The sequence below is a fragment of the Phragmites australis genome, chromosome 2 (assembly GCF_958298935.1).
Source record: "Phragmites australis chromosome 2, lpPhrAust1.1, whole genome shotgun sequence".
NCBI classification, from domain to species: domain Eukaryota; kingdom Viridiplantae; phylum Streptophyta; class Magnoliopsida; order Poales; family Poaceae; genus Phragmites; species Phragmites australis.
In genome coordinates, this window is record NC_084922.1 from 41,817,858 (window position 1) to 41,840,620 (window position 22,763).

At 43.9% G+C, this 22,763-nt stretch overlaps 1 protein-coding gene across 1 annotated transcript; it reads right to left on the minus strand.

Moving 5' to 3' along the window:
- Window positions 1-10,543: 10,543 nt before the first annotated feature.
- Window positions 10,544-12,080, minus strand: LOC133908944 (probable sugar phosphate/phosphate translocator At2g25520). Its single transcript, XM_062351178.1, has one exon. It carries the CDS (start codon window positions 11,849-11,851, stop codon window positions 10,790-10,792), a length of 1,062 nt encoding a protein of 353 aa, XP_062207162.1. The 5' UTR covers window positions 11,852-12,080; the 3' UTR covers window positions 10,544-10,789.
- Between the last annotated feature and the right edge of the window lie 10,683 nt (window positions 12,081-22,763).

Below are 22,763 nucleotides of genomic sequence, written 5' to 3' on the forward strand. Positions count from 1 at the left end.
AACCTCAATCATAAAGTTGTGTTCATTCTTCAACATGATATCAAGGCCATCGATCGGACCAAGCTAGATAAGTTACAGGAAGACATGGTCGAGACTCTATCCCAGCTTGAGGTGTTGTTCCCTCTATCATTTTTTGATATCATGGTGCATCTCATTGTTCACATTTTGATATATACATATGGATTTTTGGCCCCGTATTTCTGTATCAGATGTACCCATTCGAGAGGTTCATGGGAGTTCTGAAGAAATATGTTCATAACCGAAATTGGCCTGATGTCTACATGACCGAGGGCTGGGGAACCAAGAAGGTCATTGATTTCTACGTCAACTACATGAATCTCAAATCGACTGATGTGCCTGTATCTCGCCATGAGGGGAGTCTATAGGGAAAGGGAGGATAGGTGTAAACTCATTCTGCACTAACAACCTTGTTTCATTCACGCAAGCACATTTCACAAGTTCTGCAATAATTAGTTGTAGTGGACCCATATATCGAAGAACACCAGAAGATGCTACGCACTAGAAACCTAGGGAAGTCTGATGTTTGGATCGCGTGAGAGCATCGAGATCATTTTGGCGCCTGGCCATGTAGATAGGTGATGTATAAGCAGATAGAGTGTGCTCAGTTGATTGTGTTGGCTCATGAACCGTCAACTACAATTCTCACATTCCAAGGATATGACATAAATGGCTATATATTTTATACGAGAGCTCAGAATAATAAGAGCACCAACCAAAATAGTGGTGTCCGTAGAAATACCTACGACTGCAATAAAAATAGGGAGACCTACTATGGATTCGTAGAGGAGATCTGGGAGCTCGACTATGGAGTGTTAAAGGTTCATCTTTTCCAATGCCAATAGATCAGACTCCTAGGGTTTGTAAAGATAGACAAGTACTGTATGACTACAGTGGACCAAAAACTCATTGGATACAGAGAGGAATCATTCGTACTTCCGAATGATGTTATGCAAGTCTTCTATGTAAAGGACCCAGACCCGGCTAACAAGGAGGAGAGCCATGTGGTTCTTCAAGGAAAAAGAAGGATTGTCGGAGTGAAGAATGTTGTTGACGAAGAAGACAACAAATAATTTGACGTGTTACCTCCTTTTGAAGAGGACGTCAACCTAGGTCCCATGGAAGACCCTGATGAACCTCCCTATGTATGTCGTGATCATAATGACTGCTGAATCGTTAAGACAAAGTAGCTAAATTATATTAATCACTATGTATGAATTTGTTTTAGATGCAATTATACCTCACTTTTGTTATGGAAGCTTTAATTTGTAGTTTATGGTGGAAGATGTCTTTATTATTGAGCATATTGATTTTTGATTTTTAATAATAAATTAGCAATAGCACAAGCTAGCACTATTGCTATGTATTACTATTTTTAATTTTTAATGAATTACCTATAGTTATGAGCTTATTTATTTTAAATTTTAATGATTTAAAATATTTATCGATGAATTTAAGATATACAGGAAGCTCCAATTATATATTTTAATTAATTAGCAAGCCCCAATATAGAAACTTAGGTATGAACATATTTATTTAAATTTTTATTGAATTAGAAAATTGAAGCAGCAAATTTAGTATATACAAAACTTAATTTTGGTATATAGCAAGTTCAAATTTAAATAAATATGTATTAGGATTTTAGGTCAACGGAATGTTAATAAATATAAATAGTACAAACTCAATCGAAATAATTTGAGTAGCGCGGCGGTTTATTCGGTCTTACTTGGTGTAGGTTGTGGGTTCGAGTCTCCGCGCGTAAAACAAAATCTAAAACAAATTTTTTGCACCCCGCGGCACTAGCAGTGAAAGGGGTTTTAGTGCTGGTGGACATATTGGGCCGGTAGTGAAACTACTTTCACTGCTGGTGGACTTATTAGGTTGGCACTAAAAATAGTTTTACTGCCGGTAGTCCTCTTGAGTAGGCTGTGAAGGTATCATTTCACTGCTGATGGTCATATTGAGCTGACAGTGAAAGTCCCCCCCTATAAAATAGCTCGACGCCCTACGCTTTTTGACACTTAGAAAAAATTTCACCTTCCCAATGTCCTTCGCTGAAACGCCTCCCGACGTCGAGGAGCCCACGCTGCCAGAGGACCATGAGCCTGCACTGACGAGCCCGTGCTTGCTGTCCCTGTCCTCCTCGACGTCGTCGTCCTCCTCCCCGACGCCATTCCCGTCCTCCTCAATGCCCAGCCCACGCACCTTGCCGCCCAAACCCTTGTCATCTTGCAGGTACCGGCCGTTCTAAGCTTTAATTGTGTGCTGTTGAGGTCAACCTCAGATACGGCGTCCAGCTCGTCTTGAGAGAAGTTGTTCTCTGAATTAGTAGGATTGACACATAAATGCTGACTTGAGAAGAATACTTTCTCTCTGAATAGGTAATTAGTACTAAAGTCCTAATAAGGCTATTTGCTAGAGTCACTATGCCTAATAATTTTTCGCAAGAACATTCTTGGGTGTTAGTGTGGTTTGTAGTATATCATTTTTGCATATTCTCTTAAATTTAGGACTGCTATGATATGGTATGTTATTCATCGTGATCGGCAAAGTGGAGTGTTCTCCAATTGAGAGAAATACCACGCACAAGTTAATGGATTCAAAGGAGTATGTTACAAAAGATACCAGTCCGAACATGAAGCTATTGTGGCATACAACAGTCAAGTCATCTAAGCAACGCTAAAATTGGTTAACTTCGAAAATAAGAAGATGTGTGATTCACATGTAAAGATGTTATAATCCTAGTACTAGTTGTAATCATCATTATTTTTCTATGTAAGATGATGTGACTTGTAAGATCAATGTGTCAACTGTCATTACCTTTATGCCTATTTTGCTATTTAAGATGTGACTTTTTTTTGTTAAATGTGGTCATAACGTACTCATTTACAATAATATATGTGTATGCATTCTATCTATCGACTCCTTCATGGTTATCTCACTCTTTCGACAACCTCCCTCCCTCCCTCGTCGGCTTTATCTCTACCTCACACCTTCCTCCGCTCTTTATATGTAGAATACTCAACCGCTTATCATCATCGTATGCAAAACTCCCAAGAAGGGTATCACCAACCGCCGATCCAGCCTAGGTGCTAAAAGGAGATGTAGTGCCACCGTCAAGAATTGAAGAAGGTAGCCCGAGCCCTACTACCTCAACCTGGACCAAACAGACGCCTGTGGAGGCGATGAGGTAATTCATAAGTAGATGAATGCATCTATTCTACATATTATCGTATAGGTTCCTAATAGTTCTTTCACTTATGCGCAGATGCTTGATGCTTCGGAGGGTCACGACAATGAGCAATCCTAGAAGAGGCATCGTGTAAGAGGTTCCTTGAAGATGTCTACAGGATGATTTATGGTCACGGAGGTCTCACCAGCAGGGGAGCCAACTGCACCAGAGAGAGCTCTAGGGTCATACAAGTCAGTCTATGCGATTACTGTTATGGGTCACGTGCCTATTAGCTACAGATTATGTATTTGCGAACAAGGTGATCCGCACGTGGTTCCTGATTCGATAAAAATGACATCTTGTGGCCCAAGATATTAGAGAAGTTTAACTTCCCTAAAGAAACAGATATAGAAGTAGTTAAGTGTAAGACGCTAATGATCATGGGTCTTTCATTTAAGAACTGGAAAGGGACACTGAACAGAACGTATATGCGGAAAGGTATAACACAAAATTTCCACAAATGGCACAACTGGAAGATTATTAGTAAGCCTTTGCGGAGTACAAGTTGTCAGAAGAAGCACAAAGGTTGAGTGAGGTACCCCCACAAAGTCGTCAATCGTGGGTACATGAGGAAAGAAAGACAATGGTAACAATAGCTAGATGAACTACAAGAGAGATGTGTCACACCTAAGATGGAGAGCTGGAGCGAACGATCGATACACTTCCTTCTTGGGAGAGGTGCTTCTTACTCGTCTGATGGAAGCTTATCATTTACGACGTCTAAAGACTTGGAAATGATGCAAGATCTTGTAAAAAAGCTTACAAAAGCCCATAAAAAGTCTGCACAAGGCTCTTTCAAGCAAAACAGGGATAGGGACGAGCTCACCTTGACCCTAGTAAAAAAGGAGCATGGTGGTCGCATATGAGGCGTTGGGGTGATGGGTTGGAAATTTGGATTCCCAAGCGACGTCGACAATTACAAGAGTCGAAAGAAATACCAAGCAGAGCAAGATGCAGAACGAGAGGCAAAACAAGCTAGGATGATGAAAATGCTTGAACAAGCACTAAAAAGGTATAGGGAACATACAAAAAAAAAATAGCACAAGCAGTACAACAAGCCCTCATGCGTAAACGGAGTACCATTATGAGCGAACAGGAACGATCGACAGCATCTCCTAATGTTGCACGCTCCAGTCCCGGTGGTTGTCGGAGTAGCTATGCGTCCATGGGAGTTCTCGGGAGCTAAATCTATCACTTATGTTGTGGATCTCATCACAGCATGAACACTGTGTGAACTACACATTAGTGCTAGGAATATTACCATCAAGGTGGTTTCCGGCGTGGCTCCCATAAACATTTGCACGAACGTATGATACCAGAGGGCTACGCCGTGGTCGAAGTAGATGAGGCAGTTGACCAGTACCACCATGTTGAGGTGGACTACCCCACAGAGGAGGGGGCGAACACTATAAAAGAAAACGAGCACATATTCATCGCGTGGGAGAATGTCTACATAATGTTTCCACCAAGGACAACTCTCGAGAATCTCTACTCTCCACTACAACCCAAGCCACCGTCGCCTTGAAGACCTCCCTCTCCTCAGCCATCTACCAAAAGAAATCCACCTCCTCAACCATCGCCTCAAAGAAATCCATTGCTCAAGAAACCAGAACCATTAAGAAGCCAGCCATCAGCTTGGAAAACAAGATCAGGTTCTACAACATCCAAGCAAACGACATCATCTAAGAAGTCAGTGGCATCTAAGAAGTTGGCAAAACCCAATGATGTTTATTCACTCACTGCTGAGGAAACCAAAAATATTATGGACACCAGTGTCATGTCTCATTTCCATCATCCACCACCTCCACCGACGCCTGTTGTGCCTGAAGATGCCTTAATTTTTTTTCATGAAAATGGTCAAAGCTAAACAGAAGGGGGCGGCTTCAAGTAAGCCGCCGACTGACTATGAACGCGTCAGTAAGAAGCAGGCCAAGAGCAAACTAGGCCCAATCATTAAGGATGCTCCAAACATTGCAGACTTCCTACCTGATTCAAAAATAGCAGCGGAGGAACTAGCACGGGTTACTGTGGGAGTGGATATGTCAAAGTTGGATGTTATATGCCCGTTTGAGTTAAGCAAACCTTTGGTCAAACTAGATATATAAAGAAACCTTACAACTCAAATATGTTGATTACATCAATGGTACTTAGAGCAGTCCAGACAGTGTTTCCAGGCGTTCTCTGTAAGATAAAGAGATGATATTTCCTCAACGGGGACGACTTCTTCTGGTTAAAATTCTTGCACTTGTATGAATTGTACAAGGAAGATGCCCTCGATGTGGCTATAGTTAGAGCATGGACTCTATAAATAACTTACGCATATAATTCACGTTATATGATCTTGTACTTTAAAATTGTATAACTAACTTCTCTTTCATAGAATAGAGACCCAAGCATACAAATAAGATTTAAATAAGAAAGTAGGATTCATCGATCCTGGGCTTGTGAACTAGAAACTTGTAACGAAGAATCCAAACTTCACCGATGACTCCTTATTGAAGTGTCTACTTCACCACCAATACAAAAAATTCATACTCTTGTTCTACAACTATGAGTACATATTTGTGTGCCAGGGCGTCCTCATTTTATGGGCAACTCGATTCTAGTACTAATTTGTTATGGTGACATATTCTGCAGTTTCATTAGATCCTCTTTGTCATCCATCTAGACTTGAGCAAGATCATTATTTTGGACTCACAAAAGAGAGATAAGATGACTTACCAACACCTCATCCACATGCTAAACAGGTTAACTCGATCATTTAATCTTCTCGATGATTCCATCTAAATTTAATTAGTATTCATATTCACGTACAGGTCGTACATAAGATACCGCAAAAAGAGTGTTATCCACTTTCCATTCAGGAAGCAATACGATGTAAAAACTGACTTTTCGGTACACAATCCATATTCATGTCTTGCATTTGCTACTGAATAAAAAGGTTCAATTTATTCCACTGATGAATCCTTCCCTCTTGAAGTGTACGAGACAGCCACTCGGTAACAATCTCTACGCGTTTTATGTTCTTACTTTCATGGATGCATTTAGCTCAGACAAAGATGTTATTAGGTTCAATGATCTTGAGGTATGAAATAACATATCGATGCTTTCTTTTCAATTTCTACACGTGTTCAAGGACTAATTCTTTCGATTCTTCAAACACAGTGCTCCGAACTACGTACAAGTGTATTACAATATGTAGAAATACATGCCATTCAAGAACAGATGGTCGGGTTCTTCTTGGAACATGTTATCAACCTAAACGGAGAGTTTCATGAACCAGTCATGCCGTCTACATGTGAGATATCTTTATATGACACCGTACCTTCTAGTAGAGAGTATGCGAAAAGCAGGAATGCTACCAAGGAGCAAGAAGCAGCGTTCTGTGAGCGTGTCCAAGAGAAGGAGGATGAAAGGTTGGCCCGTCAACTGTGCACTGCGGAGCAAGAAGCAGTGTCTTATAAGTATGCCCAGGAGGAGGACAAGAGGGTGGTCCATCAGTGTGCTGTGGAGGAGGCCGAAGGCTCAAATTGTAGAGGCGTTCAGGGGTCAGACTTTGATATCTTTGACACACCGATAAGCCTGAAGTATAGGCGACGCTGTGGTCGATCAGGCGTTGTCGGGTCCTCCGCTCCACCACCATCGCCCCCTGGCATCCCCGGACGTACACACGCCATCAGTCGTCAGTGCGTTGACACAGTCCTCATCGCAAAAGAGGTAGAGGGATACTGGACTGGCTCAACTCGACCTACTTTTTAGGGGGTGATCTATGAGAACTATTATGTATATATGTGTGTTTATCGATACCTGACTTGTAATATATGTTCATTACTATATATCAATGAAGGTGCTTTTATTATTGATTTACAGTAAATATATGTATCATTGTATGTATGTATTGAGAGACACGGAGAGATCGAGGAGAGAGGGAGGACCGACGAGGGAGGAGAGGGAAAACACTGCTGACTAAAACCTTCAGTCTGCAATGATAACCCCTTTCACTGCTGGTCCATCGAGCCATCAGTGATACCCGTTGCCTACTGCCGACAATGAAGAGGGTTTCTGCAATAGTGTCCTTTGGTTAATAGATTTTATACCTTTCATCGTATATCCATTGGATAGAGACATATCTCTCTAATAACATATTTTCATCATTTATATATATATATATATATATATATAAATATTTTATCAAATCAATAAAAAAATTCATTCTCTATTTTTATCGTATATTTTCATTTCCTACTGCAATAAACAGCACTAGTTTTAGCGGTCAAATTTGCACCGCGGCATGAACACCCGTGTATTCTGGAGTACTGGATTACTCTTTTCTAAATAAAAAAAAGAAGAGTACTGGAGTACTTTCGAACTCAGCAGCGAAAGAGTTGCCGTGCCGTGGATTTGGAATGCTACTACCACAAGTTTATTTGCTTTGCAGACGATCAGAAGGTACGCGTCAACAGCTAGTTAGCAGTCAAGTTTGCAAGGCGGTACGTAGTACTTCTGGAGAACGAGAGTCCACTATAGCCGTACGAACCACATGCATGCTCCAAATCGAAAGGTCGACATGCATGCAATTTGCCGTGGAATGCAACACCACAATTTTGAACCCTTTCTCTGCTGCCGGTCGGTGCGTACTACACATACTGGAAAGCCAAATCGTGATCTCTGACTTTTTCAACGAAACTGTAAAGTTATAGGTGCATATATATATGCGTGCTACTGTATGTCCCACCCAATGTGACTCGCTAGGCATGCATATATGCACGATGCATTGCATTCAAAAACAAAACCAAAGACTAGAACTTTTCTTTTGTATCAGTCTGGAATAATTCCTGACCAGATATAGAAATACGGCTTTAATTCCAGCCTGTCGCTCACTCACTACATACTCTATATGATGATTCTGCCTAGTAATGCTCCTGTGACTGTAAAGTTGTTATTAGGAAACTTCTCCCCTACCGTCAGCACTACTTCCTCTTTCATCGACCAACCGTTGCCGCTGATAGTGGACACGCTACTAGCTCTTAATGAACAAGTTAATCAGAGAATCATGCATACACAGTTGGGAATCGACGTGTTTTCAACGTAAGTGCGTGGCCTTTCTCTTGTCCGCGAGTTGTTTCGCAAGCCGGGCCGCCGTTTCTCCCCGGCAAAGGAGGTCATCAGGTCAGCGGCCACTTGCGCACTATGGTTGGCTGGCAGGGCGCGACGCCTCCACTCCAGCCCGTCGTCGCGAACCAGCTGCCCCGCCATAGTAAATGCAACTCGGCATTTTGCAACTCCACATGTACGGCTTATCTCAACCGTCCATCTCTTCTATCTAATACTTATCCATCTATTAATTCTTTTATACGAACCTTTTTACATACCCTTCGACACAAATCTCGATATAAATAAACGATACTAATAAATCATACGTCCATATAATCATAGTGGAATTTTCGTGTTCCAACACCTTTCACGGACTGTGGCAGGCAAGACCACTTTACTTTGAGTTCGAGAGAACCAAATAAAGGCCACCCGGTTCACACCGTGTGCTTCTTTGTTTCGCAACTTTATTTTGGAGAACACAATTGTTGTCCCAAACAACATGAGCTAGCTATTCATAAATTTTTCGTACCTTATTTGGTCCTAAACGTTTGCATATACTGTTGCACCGGCGCAGAGTGCAGACAGTAACTAGGGCAGCCAGTGGGCAAGTCACATACTACTCGTGGAAATGGGAACTCGAACTTTCTGTAAAGGGTGAAATGCAGCTCTGCTGCTGTTGGTCCTTAAGTTGTCAAATCAGGAGAAGTTTTGATCAAGAGAGAGCTGAAGGTGACGAGATGCGATACGTGTTTACGAGAGATGTGTAGGTTTTTTAATATGTCGTATCAGTTACAGTACCGATCTATTTATAGTCCGTACTCAACCACTCAACATTATAATTTACAGTATTACCCCTAACTGCCACATTCTCGATATATTCGGGAGTATTTTGGTACCATTAAGTACATTTGCATATTTACAATTATACCTCAGACCGCTACATGGACTTCGACGGGCGTGCGCCTTCGCCCGAGCCCCTATAAGGCCAGTCGCAAACGGACCTTCAGGGCACCTTTGATCAGCCTTGACGCTGTGTCCCAAGTCACCCTTCGGTCTCCGTCTAAAAGCCCGCCAGAGACTTCGCCTGCGATGTTACTCGGCATCGCGAGGTCGACCTTCGGTCTTCATCCGAAGGCCCGCCAGAGGCTTCGCCTACACTGATACTTGGCGTCGCGGGTTGACATTCGGTCTCCATCCAAATGCCTGTCAGAGGCTTCGCCTGTGCTTCCTGAAACACAACTGCATTATTCTTCAATATACGACCACCAGTGAACTTCGACTCACCATCTAAAGAGGCGCGTGAGACTATTCCCTAACAGCTACTTTGTGTCAAAAGTGCCATGCAGTATTGGAGGGTGTTCCTCGAGTCATACTAGTTAACATGGAATTGGCTGGAACCTAGATTTGGAACTGCCGGTAGGGTTTGGCCTTTGGAACCAAGATTACGTTGAATTGCTTCAACGGGCCGTGTTGCATTGTATCCTTCCTCTCCTTCTTGGAATTCGATTATTGTACTGTTGAGTGGGAGCATGACTACATGTGTAATTGAGTACAGTACTCTATATTGGGCTCATTTTTCCGAATCCCTAGCTTGAACATAGGCCACGCCTGCAAGCCCAGTCCTTTGGTCAAGTAGTTTATATGGCCCTCTAAATCTGTTAAAGCCCACCCAGAAATCAGAACGGCCTCGACCAAAGTACGCTCCTGCCGCTTTAATTCCAAGCAGAAAACGCCGAGTCCCCGGAAAGGACACGCAAGGATCTCGCAGCGGCATTGAACCATTCCGTTCCTTCATGGCCTAACCTAACTGCCGGAGCTGTTGGTACGGCGCACGCGTGACTTAGACACCCCGTGCATCTGTATTGCCGCAATGCCGCATGATTTGAAGGTAACACCCCTCATTGTGCTTCAGACTCCCGACCAATGGGAGAAAATCGTGAAAGCACCGAATCGGGGTCCAGCTCCATGGAACGCAACCACATACCTACTAGTTACCAACTTCAATCGATGTTTGGACCAGATGCCCTGCTCAGCATCCCAACATAATTAGAGCCATAAAGATCAAGACTAGCTCTGCAAACTCTAAAGTGTAATAGCCTTTTATTACTATTCACTCAGATTCGCACCTATTTTACACCAATCCATTATCATCAGTGCTTGAAAAAATGGAAGCATTTGATCATCCATGGGTAAACAGGCGATGTAAACGGTCTTAGCTATTATATAAAGGAGCTACAGGTGGCAAAAGAAACCACTCTTCTTTTCACACGGCCGACACAAAGATTTCATCTTTTCTCGTACTTATTTGCCTTCCTACCACAAATCAACACAAGGAATGAACGTATATTTGCATCAAACGTGTAAGGATCGCACACTTGGAGTACACTAGACTGGATTAAGAACCGACCGGATCAGGCGAGCTGTTGGATCAGATCCGTCGCTCCTCTAGTTCGGGTTGTCATTCTTGCGGTCGCCGTGCGAGTCGCGCTCCTGCAGCAGCGATCCGGCCTCCTCGTCGGCCTGCGCCGCCTTCTTCTGCGCCTCCTTGGCCTTGAGCGCCTGCAACTTGACGTGATTGTAGTAGCCCACCCCGAGGAAGGCGATCCCGTAGCCGAAGAGGTTGATGGGGGTGATGGTGTCGCGGATCACAGACCAGGAGAAGGCGATGAGCAGCCAGTCCTTGACGACGCCGGCGACGTTCATGGTGAGCGCGGACGTCTTGCCGACGAGCAGGAAGACGGCGAGGTTGAGCGCGAAGGCGCAGAGCGAGTTGGTGCCGAAGACGAACAGGTCCGGCTGGAACGTCCCGACTTCGCGCAGCCTGGGCAACTCGACGAAGACCCAGGGCACGACGAGGAAGCAGAGGCAGCAGGGCGCGACGTAGTAGAGCGAGGTGATGGGGTTGAGGGAGATGCCCTTGGAGGTGAGGAGGATCTGGATGAGGACGAGGCGCGTGGCCTCGAACGCGACGGCGGCGAGCTGCAGCGCAACGCCGCGGACGTCGAAGCGGGCCTCCCCGTAGGCGGCGATGGCGACGCCGAAGGAGATGGAGAGCATGTTGAGCATGGAGGAGGACTTGAAGGTCTCCTTATTGAAGAGCACACCGATGGAGTAGACGGCGACGGGCATGAGAGCCTTGAGCATCTGGATGAACGACACCGAGAGGTAGATGTAGGCGGAGTTGGAGAACCAGAGGGAGAGCGAGTAGAGCGCGCCGATGGGGAGCACGGAGGCGACGTAGAACTGCGGCGTCATGGCGGGGGAGGACGGGAGGTCGACAACGCCGAGGACGCGGACGAGCGCGACGGCGAGGGTGGAGCAGAAGGCCATGTGCACCATGGTGAGGGAGATGGGGAAGGGCCAGTTGTACATCTTGGGGTCGAGGATGTACTTGTTGTAGACGATGACGGAGAAGGAGAGGAAGATCCACACCGCCACGTACATGTACGAGACCAGCACCTTGCGGATCACCGACTCCGACATGCCGCCGTCCGCCTCCTTCGCCATGGCCGCCGCCGCTGCTGCTCGCGCGCGCTCCTCCAGCGAGGTGGTGAGGAAGCTGCGGATCTGGGCGGGTGCGTCGGTGTGGGAGATCTGTGAGGGAGGAGGAGGAGGATCTCAGGATCTGGGAGGGAGTGAGGTAGGTGATTGGGGGAGGGGGTCTTGCAGACTGGGGAGGAGAAGGGGAGAAGGCCACGTGGACAATTAAGCTGCTGCTTTGGGGGAGCGTGAATGTGGCGTAGCCTTAACCGAGGGCACTTTGACTTGTTTTGTGCCCTTCTCTTGCTCGGAGTCTTGCGTAGAGGGATATGTGATAAAAATCTAAAATTAGTTAAAATATGTTATCGTATTTATTAAAATAGATAATATGTCGATGTATTTATAATTTTAGTATATGTATTTAGCACTTTAAAAAATCGATTTTAATAACTGAGGTGTCGAATTCGTATTCAGCACTACACCTCTGAGCCCCCTCATGACAAGACTTGGGTACACTAATTAGATTATTTAGGTCAATGTAATTAACGAACCACTCTAATGTCTCCTCCGTCATGTAACTTTGCACGATACATCTATCAGAAAAGGCTTGATTCCTTACGTACGACTTAAGAACGCTCATATATATCTCATATAAAAATATGTGATATAGGAATATGGAACCAAGTAATGTATCTCCTTTATAAGGTGAACAGTGAGATGTATCATGATATTGAAAAAAGATGATAAGAAATACACCTCAAGAATACATAGTCTCAAAATATCTTCTTTCTAGCTCCCTAACGAGTCTGGATCGAGCACCTTTTGTGAGATCCATCTCTCCCTCGTTAAAGCTTTCCTCGTCATATTTGTTCCAACATATATAATTCTCTTTAAATTTACAAATGATCAAGTTTGCATGGACATTGTCTGATTTTGGGAATTACTTATCATTTTTGCAATCGCTACATGGATAATACATTGCCGTTTTATCATGATATTTCATATCCGTCAAAACAACACTCATGAAATGTTTCACCCCGCTTAGGTACTCCATACAAGTCCGGATCTCAAGAGACATCTAACTTCTGTCCACCATCTACAATTATTATAAAAAACATCAATTCTTCATCAACAATTATCTTAATTGTGTGATTAAGCATGCGATTAAATTTTTTATACAATTACACTAGATCTGTGGCATCTGGTGGTAAATCGGGCAAACCTAATATCAAATCTAACATAAATACAACTCACTTATACTCAGATTTTGGATAAAGATGCAAAACGATTGATTACAACTTAAAGCACAAGAAACCTACCAATTAGTGTTTAGAGGAGGAGAGGAAAGGGGGAGATGCAAACCTTCAAAGACCTAGTACCAATTCAAATTTCAAATCAACAAGATATTAGAGAGTTTCTGGCGGAACCCAAGAAAATCGCCAGCTACTGTGCGCGCAGTACTATTCAGTAACTATTCGGCGTGCACAGTAGCTCGTCAGGTCTTATAACAGATTTGAGTAAGAAGTAACGGGTTATAAGATTACCCATCACTTATTACTTGTTATAAGTGACGGATCATATTACAACACTTCACATATTACTAGAGCAGGGAGACTCATCACCTATACCAAGTCATAAGTGACGAGTCATAACACGACCCGTCACTTATAACTAGTGTAGGAAAATCCATCACTTATGACCAGGTTATAGGTTACGGGTTTAATTATTACCTGTCACTTATGTCATAGGTAATGGATAATATTATAACTCGTCACCTATTACATGTTATCTGTAACAGGTCTATACCTAGTCCCAACCTAAGGCCACATAAGTGACAGGTTGTATAACGACCCGTCACTAAATTATGCCTTATTTATCCATTTTTCACGTAGTGTCATAATGAAAAAGTATATTTATGTCCTTTGGTTTCTGTTTTTAGGGTTGCCCAAATGCCTGAGTAAAAAAACAATAGAGTTGTTTTTAGTTTGTATAGACCCAAGCTGGTTGGCTATGTGATGGCTTAGGGTCCGTACGTGATATTAAGCAAACTTTGGACAATGTTTTCTTAGTTGTAAATGTTGGGGACACTGCATGTATTGTCTGAAGTAAATATTATCGGTTTAGTAGATAACGGATGCTCTATGAGGCAAGCTCTACACCATCAAATGTCAGCTAGCAGTAGGTGTTGTCAAAAACACGATCTCTTGGTGCGACCAGGGCGAGGCTCGTGCGACCAACCTTTACTGGTCGCAGGGCAGGTACTCACCTAAACAGTCAAGTCTCATTTAGTGCTACCCACTCGTGTTCTTCCCTTCCCTAGATGCTCTTTTTCGATGAACCATGGTCGTGGGGCAGCATGATATTGCAGTGTCATGTCATATAGCATTTAATGTTATGGGATGGCCTGACGAGTGAGCGTGACAACGTTCGGTGATGGTGCAAGGTGTGCAGGACAGCTAGAGCGGGGTGGGCGCTTACCCGCCATCATGATGAGGTAGGAATAGCTAGACTTTATCATGCGTAGCTCTGTCACGTGTATTGGTATGATCTATTTATATGCACATATTTTTCCCTGGTATATAAAGGGGTGAAGACCCGGCTAGAGATACCAAAGACACTTTGTAACAAGTTCATCCAATCCATAAGACAATACACAGGACATAGAGTTGTTATCCCACAGGACATCTGAACTTGGATAAATCATTGTGTTCTTGAGTCTAGTTTGATATACGCCCACTAGAAACGTGGATCAATGCGCTCGTAATCCGATATACCCCGGATTCATAGTCAGGGATCATCCCCCGATAGTTGGCGCGCCAAGTAGGGGCATGATTTTTTTTTGCATTTTCTTCATATTTAGAGACTATGGTTGGGCTACCAACATCCGGATCCATACTGGCTGCGGAGTCTCGTTCCTAGGAATCTGACCATCGTGAAGTTTTTGTCATGGTGTACGACCTAGATGAGCCCGGTGTGCTCCAATCGTGGGATACCGAGCTAGCATCTGAGGACTCTGAGACCAAACATGAAGTTTGCATGGCGGCCTATGCAGCGGGTGGCAACAATGATGTTCATGCCACGGGAATCGGAGGTGAGCCCCAAGCCATAGATCAAGAAGAAAACTAACCCAGCGGCAGGCCTGGAGATGGTCCTTTATTGCCCCAGCAACAACAATATCACCAGGAGGAACGTGTGCATGAGATTGAGACCTTGGCCATGTTGTCTTCAAGGCCGTGGCACCGCACGCGGAATGCAAGCACCAAGGGCTCCCCTAGCCCCTCACGACGTCTCACCACTCCGCGTTTAGCGGTTCGACTATGAGGCCATGACCCCCGCGCAGAACTTACATACTACGCGAGTACTTCTTAGCCATCTACCGGTGGCAGTACCAGAGGGTTCACCGGTAGCGTCATGGTTGCGTGATCTCGCATTCTTCTAGAGACCGCCTGACGGTAGACCGTGGCAGCCGTCACCCCGTCCAGAATAAGGGATGGTCAGGATGGTGGCTGGCAGAGCTCACAGTGGGCTCCATGGTGAGAGGAAACCTGAGCTCCCTCGGTGGCAGGGAGTACGAGTAGACCCTCACTACGCCAGGACAGTCCACCTGCTAATATGCGCGACTCGCTTCGCTATCGCGACCTTCGCGACGTAATTCAGGGTGAGAGGGCTACCCGGAAATAGGACAACCGCACCCGGTGAGAGTAAGAAAGGGCAAGTGGCCCTGTCACTCACCTTCCCCTCGCGGGGAGGTGTCAAACTCCTTCGTCCCCTCGCCAGGGCCGTGAGACCATCGGCTCTCACCCCGAGCTCATGGAATAACCCAACAGTGAGCAGCTCCCCGTTACGAGACTAGGTGCAACGCTTTTTCTACCCGGCTGTGACAAGTGCGCTGGTCGGATAGGTTTTGGCCAGTCCTAGCCAAAAAATGCAATAGCTCGACCAACCCAGAAGAGTTCCTACAGATCTACACCACCATGGTGCAAGCCGAGAGAGGTGACGGGCAAGTCATGGCAAATTATTTTTCGACCGTCTTGACCGGTTCAGCATGTTCATGGATGATGAACCTCCCATGCGAGTTGGTTCGGTCCTGGGAAGATTTGTTCGACCAATTCGCTGTCAACTTTTAGGAAACATACGCCTGAACAGGGGTCAAGGATGACCTGTATCAGGTCAGGCAGCGGCATGGTGAGTCGTTGCAAGACTACATTCGGTGTTTCACCGAATGCCAGAATACCATTCCAGATCATGGGCGAGTCTGTGGTCATAGTGTTCCGGAGAGGGATCAGAGACCAAAAGATGGTCGAAAAAATGGCCACCAAGGAAGTTCGGAGCACCACCGAGCTCTTCGAGCTTGCAGACAAATATGCACAAGCAGCAGAGGCCACCAAGGAAGATCGGTGCTCTAGGTGTTGAACTCACCGGAGCATATTTCGCACAAAGGAGAGAGGTCTGAAGACCTCATCGGAAGGTCCGGTGATCATAGAAGATACACATCGGAGCATTTTGTCCAAAAAGGGTTGCATCCATTGAAGTTAAAGATTAAAGCACCAGATGGTTTGGTGATCAATGTGTTGCACACACCGGATAATAAACAGTGCAAAGAGGCAGAACGAAGTTCAACACATCGGATGGTCCTGTGATAATGGTTGTGCACACCGGAGCATTATTTTCGGAGAGGATTGCATTGGCTCGGATGGTTAAAGTCAACTCATTGGATAGTCCGGTGATGAAGTAATATATACCGGATGCTTACACCAGAGTAATTTACACAGAGAAGAAGGAAAAGCTCGGATGGCTCGGGATAACTCACCAGATAGTCTGGTGATGGGGAGAAAGTATACACCAGAGTGTCCGGTATTCACAGAGACTTGAGTGGGGTTCTAACAGCTAGTTTTGTGAGAGTGTACTCACCAGATGTTCCGGTGTTAGTACTATTGTCCTCACTAGATTATTCGGTGTTAATAACTTTTCTAAACCGTTGGGTTAACGGCAGGTGCACGGGTTTGAGGCTATAAATACCCCTCCACTTAGTTATTTGATGGAATGGAGTGCTGCTGAAGTCTAGAGAAGTTCATGTACACTTGAGAAGACATCCAAGCCAACAAAGTGCTTAAAGTGATTATCTAAGGCGATTAAGCATAAGATTAGGGTGAGTGATTAGTGCTTATAAGCCTAGAGAGAGTGTTGTTAGGTGATTGTTTCCTAGAGAATGGATTAAGGAGTGATCCAACCTTGTACCAAGTGGTATTCCGACACCTTAGAGTTTTGGTGTCTTACCAACAAGCTTGTTGACCCTCTGACTTGGTGTGGAGTGGCGGCAAGACGATTGTGCGGTGATGCAGAGACCCTTGCCTTGGTGGCTCAAGCTCCGAAGTGATCACAGCGGCAAGGAACCGAAAGAGAGGCTAGTGGTGACCGAGTGTCGACCGGGAGCATATCCTTTGTATACCTCCAACATTGACTGTGGGTGGCAAGGAACCGAAAGAGAGGCTAGTTGAGTTTGCTCTCTCTACCTTATTTACGTTTCCTCATTTACATTCTTGCAATTTACCTTCTTAGATAGGTTGCAAGCGCTTTGATCGGTAGAGTAAACACGCTAGATAAATTTAGAGTATATATAGATAAAAATTAATATAGGTTTATCTTATATTATTTTTGGAGCTGAAATAGTTCTAAGTGTCCTAATTCACTTCCCCCCTCTTAGGACATCACTGATCCCTTCAATTAGTATTAGAGCTAGGGCTCACATCTAGCTCTACAATTTATGTTAGAGCTTCACACATTTCACAAGGTTTCACCAATTCAAGGGGTATTTGAGCCTTAATCTCATTGTGAGCGGGTAGGCTTCACCGCCTAGTGAGTTGTGACGTTCCGGGTTAGGATGGATTCTCATAGTGCTCTATTTTTCGATGGCACACGTTTCTCCGAGTGAAAAATTCTAATGACTTGTTATTTGCAAGCCTGAGGGTTGTATGTTTGGAGAGTCACCGAGGATGGGATGAGACCTCGCATCACCAACAAGGAGAGGCAATTAGATGCATTGGCCAAGAATATCTTTTTATCATCTATATGTGTTCATGCATTTAATAGTGTTTATTCTCTTACCAATACATATGATATTTGGACTAGTCTCATTAAAATACATGAAGGCACAAAGGATGTGCGCAATGAGAAATATCATGTGCTTGTTACTAAGGTCAATAACATCAAGCAACTAGCCCATGAAAGTGCTAATAATATGTATTCTCCTTTGAACATTTTTGTTAATGAGAACAATGGGTTACAGTTGACGCAAATTGAAGATGATCAAGTGGTGAGAAGAATACTTCAAGCTCTTCTTCTAAAGTACAAGTTGGTAGTCTCCATCATCTACGACAAAAATGACATCAAGAAGATGACTCCAAGTCAAGTGCTTGGCAAGAACACCACCCATGAGATGACAATGAACATGGGGGTAGATGCTTCTTCCTCATCCGACACTAAGAACCTTGCTCTCACAAGCATGCAATCTCAATACCAACACATAAAGGTAAAGATGAGGAAACAAGAGTAAGAGCAACCTCAAGCGAAGATAATGGTGATCAAGATGAAGAGAGTTATGAAGAGGATGATCAAAGCACATCAAGTGATGAAGAAATTGATCCTAAGATGGTCAAACTCTTCTCAAAGTTAGAGAAGAACATGAGAGGATCAATACCAAGGATCCCTACGGCAAACCACTCAGTCCACCACATCCACGAGGGATCTTAGGGGATACTATCAGTGTAGTAGTTAAGGTGTGCCCCATGAGGCAGGCCCCACTCCACTAAATGTTAGCCGACAGTAGGTGATGTCAAGACCGCGGCCTCATCGTGCAACCAAAGCAAGTCTTGTGCGATCATCCCTGGTCGCAGAGCAAAATCCTGTGACCAGTCCTTACCAGTCGTAGAGTAGGTACTTACCTAACTAGTCAATTCTCATTTAATGCTACTCACTCGAGCACTTTCCTTCGATGATGATACAGGGCGTGCAGAACAACCAGAGTGGGGTGGGCGTGCTTACCCACCGTCATGATGAGCTAGGAATAGCTAGGCTTGGTTAGGCATAAGTCTGTCACCTGTTTTGGTACGGTCCATTTGTATGCACATCTTTTCTCTTTATATATAAAGGGGTGAAGACCCAGCTTGTAGAGATACGAAAGACACTCTGTAACAAGTTCACCTAATCCATAAGATAAAACACATGATGTAGGACTGAACATAGATAAATCCTTGTATTTTTTTAGTCTAGTTCGATATACACCCACTAGAAACGTGGATCAACGCACCAGTAATCCGATACACCCGAGATTCATTGTCGAGGATTATCCCACCATAAATATGAAAAAAGCTTTTTTATCTAAATATTTCAATTACCTTCACTTAAAATGTCTAGATACTCGCATCTTCCCCATCTCAATTGCAATTCACAAGTCATGTTTTTCCCACTTCTCATTTCAAATACCTAGCATTTGTCATCTCTCATTCTAAGCCTCTCTGAGTTGTAGATTCAATACCCTTTCTTAGCCAAACAGTTCTTGCTAGATGTTTATGACCCCAGGTACATTTGTCATCTCATGCAATGCTATATATGATTTTAGTTAATGTGGACGAGAGATAAAGAGGTAATTGTTTCGCGAAGCAACTTGTCTCCTGAACTAAAATTTAGGATTATGAGAATGCTCTCGCACCATTGTACTTAATTGTCATTGCCATATACTTCACAACTTTTATTTGTTCCATGTATAAATTAAGAAGTTATGGAATCACTATGAGATAATAAAAAATAATTTTTTGTAGAAATTGTATAGTAAATTATAATAAAATTATATAATAATATATGAGACTACTTATAAGACGATACTAATCTACTTCCCTACCTATACTCCAAAAGTTAGTTTAATAATGACCCATATAAAAGCTCTAAACAGTTACTCGCTCAAAAGGTCACAATATGTCGGTGGATTTTTTATTTTGATATTAATCATTGTAGAACAGTAACATCAATAGTATACTGAGCTTTTAGTTCAGTACTAGTATATGGAGATGGGATGCTTTCACAGTACCTATCTTTGGCAACGCCGACGGGCTACCTGACATGACATGGTGCCAGAGGGACTGTTGCATTGAGATTCCTATGGTTACTGACTGTTTGTAGAAGTCAACTTCTTCGGAAGTTTCCTTTCCGTACATGGAAAAAGTCAATTCTGGGGACAACTTTCAGAGATTCGCTCGTCAGTGGCATGGCCATGCTTGGAGTTGGAGACTAGAGTGTACAGCTAGTCCTGATAATGGATCAAGGCACAATCCTTATCCTACTCCAGGCCTGTAAAATTTAGGAGTTCAATTCTTATCCAGTCCTTTATTAGCTACGTGGACTCAATCTTAATCCTAATCCTATCCTGGCCCATATTAGACCACGGATCAACACATCTTCAAACCATTTCGCCTGTTCCACGACTACTACTTTCATTACGATCCATAATTTCATAGACTACAATGTAGTAGAACCCAACTCAGGGCAGCCCTTTTGTGATAAAAGACCTGATCCAATCGATCCGATCCCATTCACAGCCCATACAAGCCCTGCAGAGATCAGCTCGTGATCGGATGGCCCGTTCAGCCAATGGATCGGCCGGCTCATTACCAGCATATGGTTCTATTTGTTTATAGATGAAACTTATGAATTTTTACTAAAAGTTATTTATAGTTTATGCTAAAAATTATTAGTTTTTATGATAATTTTTAAATTCTCAGCGCACCAACATTTTAGAAAAGTTATTTTCAACTAGCTTATCAGCTTTTAGTTTATTTTATCGTAAGAGTTTTTTAGCTTTTCAAAAGTCAATAATAAACCAGTCCGTTTATTTAAACTTATAACTTTTAAAAAGCAAAAACCAACAATAAACTATGTCAAACAATATATATATATATATATATATATATATATATATATATATATATATATATATATATATATATATATATATATAGGAAATTAGGAACGCAGGGAAAAAAAACTCGTTTTACAAGAACAAAGGTTAACCGCCTCTATCTTATCATTACTGGTGCCAGGAACAGAAGTTATCTCCGGTGTAATAATGTGATGCATCAATGTTTTCTTCAGTACTATCAACGGTACCTGCGTATGCATTGAACGAGCACCGACACATGGATGGCGGTGATCCACCAGAGTTTGTGCGAATGTGCCACACGGATTTAAGGTATCCTGCCGCTGAAACCGGGCATCAGACAGCTCCGATATTTAAAGCTAACGGTTACCTTTAAAGTATATTTTTTAAATTTTATATAAAATCTTATCATTTTTAATTTTTCATATCTCACCTAAAAGAAAAATATTAAGATGAGATCTTCATACTTAGAGCTATCCTTCAGAGCTCTAACAATTGAGCTGCCCTGGGGCTCGTATCTGTCTCGCGCGCTCTTAGGAGGTCCACGGTCCACCTCTCTAGGACAGATGCCATCAAAATCATGACGCGTCAGACGCCTTGGCATGATCTAATGTACTCGGAACTAGCGTCCAGATATCCTTTGTGGCCTGGTGTGAGTGACTTGACGTCGAAACGGTGATTCAACTTCATGTGTGTGAGAGAGAAAGAAAGAACTGCGTTCGAACTGGATGAAATCTTGCATGGCATAGCGATGCAAGCCAGATGTTGGAGTCACATTTGCACGCTGTCCGCGCGTTGCAAGTTGCAACCACTCTCCATCTGACAGCCTCCCGGGATCTGAGAATATGCTGCGCACCTAATTCAGAGAGGAACCCTCCTTCCAGCCAAAGCGCGTGCCTCAACCTCACAGAGGACGTGGACCGTTCAGTCAGGAACAAAAGAGTGACACTGACACAGACTGTTGGAGAGGCGCCGAGCCTGCGTGGAAAAAAAAGTAGACCAGTTTGGTGCGGTTCGGCGAGCGGGCCAAGCCAAGCGAGAGTGACCCGATCACGGATGGCCTCGGATTTTCTGCAGTGCAGTGCAGCTCGGCGCTGGACAATGATAGAATTGAATAGGAGGGATTGAAGGTTTGGTGAGGTCGGCGAGTGTGGTGTGGTATGGACCTCCGCGCCGCGGGCGATGAGCTCTTCCAGCTCTTCTGCGGGGCATATTCCCACTTGAACCGCACTGGCTTCGCATTTTCGCAAGTACTCGCGATCGATGATTATTGCCAAGACTTTTTCGAGCTGGCCTTCTTTGGACAGAGAAATGGGCTTGGGTACGTGACGGACTTTGGTGTTTGGAAAGGCTGCTCGTGTACTTTCTGGCGCTCCGTTCGCCAGAAGCTCCTGTGCTGCAACAAGAACAAACAGCGTGCTTTCGTTTTATCTCCATGGGTAGGCATGCAAACTAATTGTCTATGGATGACACGCATGATTCGGCAATTTCATCGTGAAACGTATATTGAAACATTGTGGTTGTGTATGACAGGGATTCGCAACGTAGCCTAGTTCTAGCATTGTGGTTGTGCATAAGTGTATATTAAAGAAGATATTGTTTAGATGTGTAATATTTTAAAATAAGTATGTATTTTTACAAATAATGAAAAATAAAATAAAACAATTCTCGTGTGGGTGTTGGGTGGTCGGGCTGTTGGACTGCCAGGCCGGCAGCTGGGCCATGTGGGGTGCCGGTGGAACGTTGGAAACGGGGCTGAGTCGGGTAGACAAAGCTAGCTGGGTTGGGGATTTGGGGGCGTTTCTCCCGCCTCGTAGCTGGGTCAATCCTCGCTGGTGGGTGCCGTGACGGGCCTTGCAGTAGTGGGGAGGAGACCTTGGCGAGTTTTTTTAATATATTTTCTATCATTAATATTTAAATAAATAGTAATGACAATATTTATATAAACAAACGTCGCTCAGAGAGCGGTATATAGCCCTTTCAGAGAGCGATAAGGATGCCATGATAGCC